At 53.5% G+C, this 3,834-nt stretch overlaps 1 protein-coding gene across 1 annotated transcript; it reads left to right on the forward strand.

The window, feature by feature from the left end:
* Positions 526-3,173, forward strand: RPS8 (ribosomal protein S8). Its single transcript, XM_005678553.3, has 6 exons — positions 526-632; positions 1,046-1,152; positions 1,595-1,694; positions 2,073-2,248; positions 2,464-2,593; positions 3,008-3,173. Exons 1-6 carry the CDS (start codon positions 629-631, stop codon positions 3,115-3,117), a joined length of 627 nt encoding a protein of 208 aa, XP_005678610.2. The 5' UTR covers positions 526-628; the 3' UTR covers positions 3,118-3,173.

A 3,834-nucleotide genomic window follows, 5' to 3' on the forward strand; every position in this document is an offset into this window, starting at 1 on the left:
TCATTCTGGTAGCTTTGGTTACCATGTATATGCCAAGGAGTCCCAAAGCAGCATCTTCGGTCCAGATCCCTTCTCTACGGATGACCAGACATGAACATCCAGCTGCCTGTCATTCTCTCGTGCAGGAGTCACCAAGAGACCAGAATGAACAAGACCAGACCAGATCCTACCTCAGCGTACTCCTTTTCGCTAAGTGGCACCAATATCCATCCAACTGGTCACGTGAGGAATTTGGAATCCTTGACACACCTCCTTTCCCCTAAATCAAACGAAACCTAAGTCCCCCTCTACTGTCTTCAACGCACCCGCACCCACAGCTGTCACATAAAACGGGTCTTTTCAAAACGTAAAGCCAGGCAACCCTCGCCGGCGTTTGTGCCCTGGAAGCAAAGGCGCTAGCGCACGTCAGACACCGCGAGATCCCCGCGCGGCCCTAGATCGCCGCGCAGCGTTCCCAGGACCCTCCTAAACCCGAGGCCTCGTCGCCGCCTCAGAAACGTAAGCAACACCGCCCTCCCGCCCCAAGCCGCTCTCTGCGGCGCCCGGAAGACACGTAAGGAGGCGGGGCTACGTATTACAAACCGGACCGTGACGCGCTGCGTTTTCTCTTTCCAGCCAGCGCCGAGCGATGGGTGAGTGGCGCTCTGCTTCGGGGCCGGGATCGGGGAGCGAGCTCAATCCGGCGCCATCCTGCTTCGGGGCCCAGCCGGCAGCGCGGGCTCCCGGGCCCCCGGACACGGAACCCCCGCGAGGAGGGTGGTGCTCGGGCTTGGGCCGCCGGGACCGTTCCAGGGGCCATTCCTGGAGCGGCAGGACTCGGGGCCGCGAGCGGCACCATCATGGCTGCCGGGGTCGGGACGGGAAGGGTCCGGGCTGCGTCGCACGTGCATGATGACACCTTGGAAATGCTGTGACCTCCCGACTGCGCTGTGGGGGAGCTAACCTTGGAGAGCTGAGCGTGCGACCGCCGGCGTGGGGCGTTGGGCTGGCGGCCTCGGCTCCGGGCTCCCTGCCTCAGGCTCCCGCCCCCCGCTTCCACACGCAGGCATCTCTCGGGACAACTGGCACAAGCGCCGTAAGACCGGGGGCAAGAGAAAGCCCTACCACAAGAAGCGGAAGTATGAGCTGGGACGCCCCGCTGCCAACACAAAGGTGCGTGCGGGTCCTCAGGGCCCGGGAGGTCGCTCCTGCGGCGTCGGTTGAATCTTTGTGCGGCTCTGCGAGTTGCTGTGGGGACTAGGCGGTCTCCTCGCCTTCGCGTGTTGGGTAGATACTGAGAGATCGTATGAAGACTGCTGCCGTGTCCTGGTAGTACCTGCAAGGGTGCCCGGAGCGAGTGGGCTTCTCGGCGCACCGAGCCTTACGTTTCAGTGTTTGGAATCGGGCTCTGTCTCTTGGAGGTGACTGGAATGATGAAAAAGTATCCTTAGGTGTGGTTGTGGCCGTCTTGGTCACCTATGTGCCACTTGCCAATGTTAGGGCTTGTCATAGTTACACTGACTGTTACCTCCGTCGCGCCCCCGTCGCGCCCGGGTTCCCTTCTCTCTCTTGCCTCTCCTTGATAACCTAGATCCTGTCTCCTTGTGTTTTCTAGATTGGCCCCCGCCGCATACACACAGTCCGTGTGCGGGGAGGCAACAAGAAGTACCGGGCCTTGAGGCTGGACGTGGGGAACTTCTCCTGGGGCTCGGAGTGTGAGTGAAGTCCTGCAGGCGTGGGTGGGAACTCAGCACCTAATCCTTGTTTTCAAGCTTCAGTAAGTGCTTTTAGCAGGAAGTCCATGGCCTGGACCAAGATACTAAAGTTCTCCTGTTGAACACCTTTGAGGTTGTGGAGACTTATCTCCAATACTGTCCTGCCACTTAACTCGAATAGCCTCAGGGATTGGGGTTGAATCTGGAGACTGTGTGGGTGCCAGCCACGTCTGGAAAGATAGGTTTGTGGAAGATGAACTGTTGCTCTATGGCTCGATGGAGGCTTAGAGTTTCCCTTTTAGGCCTTACTAGGGTGGGGATGGAAGACTGTTGGCATCAGGTTTACTTGGCTTGATTCTGGATTTCTTCTGTGAGCAGGTTGTACACGCAAGACAAGAATAATTGATGTTGTCTATAATGCATCCAACAACGAACTGGTCCGTACCAAGACCCTGGTGAAGAACTGTATTGTGCTTATCGACAGCACACCGTACCGACAGTGGTACGAGTCCCACTATGCACTGCCCCTGGGCCGCAAGAAGGGGGCTAAGCTGGTGCGTGTTTGGGGGGCAACTTCCTGTAGGGGGTGCAGGGGGAGGCCAGCCTGATTCCAGCCTTCTTGTGATGAAAACTCTGTCCAGTTCTGCTACTGAAGGGAGAGAGATGAAAGCCTTTAGTGCTGAGGAAGGTGGCAGGGCTGTGGGATGTGGCATTCCTGAACTAGGGTTTGGGGCGCCCCCTCTAAGCCATCTGTATTTCCTTTATTCAGACTCCTGAGGAGGAAGAGATTTTAAACAAGAAACGATCAAAGAAAATTCAGAAGAAATACGATGAGAGAAAAAAGAACGCGAAAATCAGCAGTCTTCTAGAGGAGCAGTTCCAGCAGGGCAAGCTTCTTGGTAAGATGACTTCTGCGTTTGGGGGAGGAGGCATCTCAAGATATGGTGTGCTCTCTGGAGGCTAGAGAGTTCACGAGAAGGGTTTGATAACAGTGCACAAGCACAGATCAGAATATTTGATCATCTGGTTGGTTTGAAGCAGAAATGGAAGATAGTGGGCAGGAGCCCATAGGCCTGAACTTGGTGTAGGCCTCTGAGTTTCAGGAGTATCTTGAGAACTCGTCTGTGTCCAGGCTGAGGGGATTGTCTCAGTGATGAAAACTTTGTCCAGTTCTGCTACTGATTTTCAAAGTGATGATAAAGTATATCTGAGGAGACTTTGGATACCTGGACCAAAGTGGGCGCTTAAGGGGATACATAGGTATGGGTAGGGCCACAGTGTCATTTTCCTGAGGACCGCATACTTTCTTGCAGCATGCATCGCTTCAAGACCAGGCCAGTGTGGCCGAGCAGACGGCTATGTGCTAGAGGGAAAAGAGCTCGAGTTCTATCTGAGGAAGATCAAGGCCCGGAAAGGCAAATAAACCCTCTTCCCTCCTGTCTTAGCTCATCTAATAAAGGCGTTTACTGTTCTATGCCATGTTCATGTTCTGAGAATACTTCATTGTTTGGCACACTATAGAATGCCCCAACTCCCCCTGCCTGAAGGCCAGGCCTGTTATGGGGCTGTGAGTCTAGCAGGAGGAACAGTTCTCACTCCTGAGGCTGAGTTTCAGTGGCAACAGGGATGTGTTGTGCAGACTGAGCAGAGACTATGAGGGAGATAACCCAGCTTGGGGCCCCTGCAGTATTGGATTGTTGACTGGACCATCATTGGAACCAAAGCCATGTTGCCTCCCTAAGGTTCTCTTAGAGACCCTGTATGCATACTTTGGTTTGGGTTTTTTTTTTTCAGGTTCCTGGTCTAGAAACCTTGAAATTGTATTCTACATTTCTGCATTGTTGAGCAAGTTATACATATTATCTTAATTTTCTCTTGAGCTCTAATCCTTTCCCCTCTCCTTACTCAAAAGTTAGTTTGTTGAATTGGTTTCTTCAGCTTTCCCTTTTGATAGTTCCTCAGTTATTTGATTGTAGCAAATGGTGGTCTTTTAGCTTAAAGACAGGTTAAATCTTAGGTTATCCTTGGGTCGTAACTCCCACATCAAATGTCACCAAATTTTTTGTGGTGCTAGTGGTAAAGAACCCGCCTGCCAGTGCAGGAAGCATAAGAGCAGGTTTGGTCCCTGGGTTGGGAAGAT

Source organism: Capra hircus, chromosome 3 (assembly GCF_001704415.2).
Source record: "Capra hircus breed San Clemente chromosome 3, ASM170441v1, whole genome shotgun sequence".
Taxonomy (NCBI): domain Eukaryota; kingdom Metazoa; phylum Chordata; class Mammalia; order Artiodactyla; family Bovidae; genus Capra; species Capra hircus.

Bases quoted from the DNA above. Each gene is read 5' to 3' on its own strand.
- RPS8 (XM_005678553.3), top strand. The intron at 1,153-1,594 runs GTGCGTGCGGGT...TGTGTTTTCTAG, and splicing joins GCCCCGCTGCCAACACAAAG to ATTGGCCCCCGCCGCATACA. The intron at 1,695-2,072 runs GTGAGTGAAGTC...TTCTGTGAGCAG, and splicing joins CTTCTCCTGGGGCTCGGAGT to GTTGTACACGCAAGACAAGA.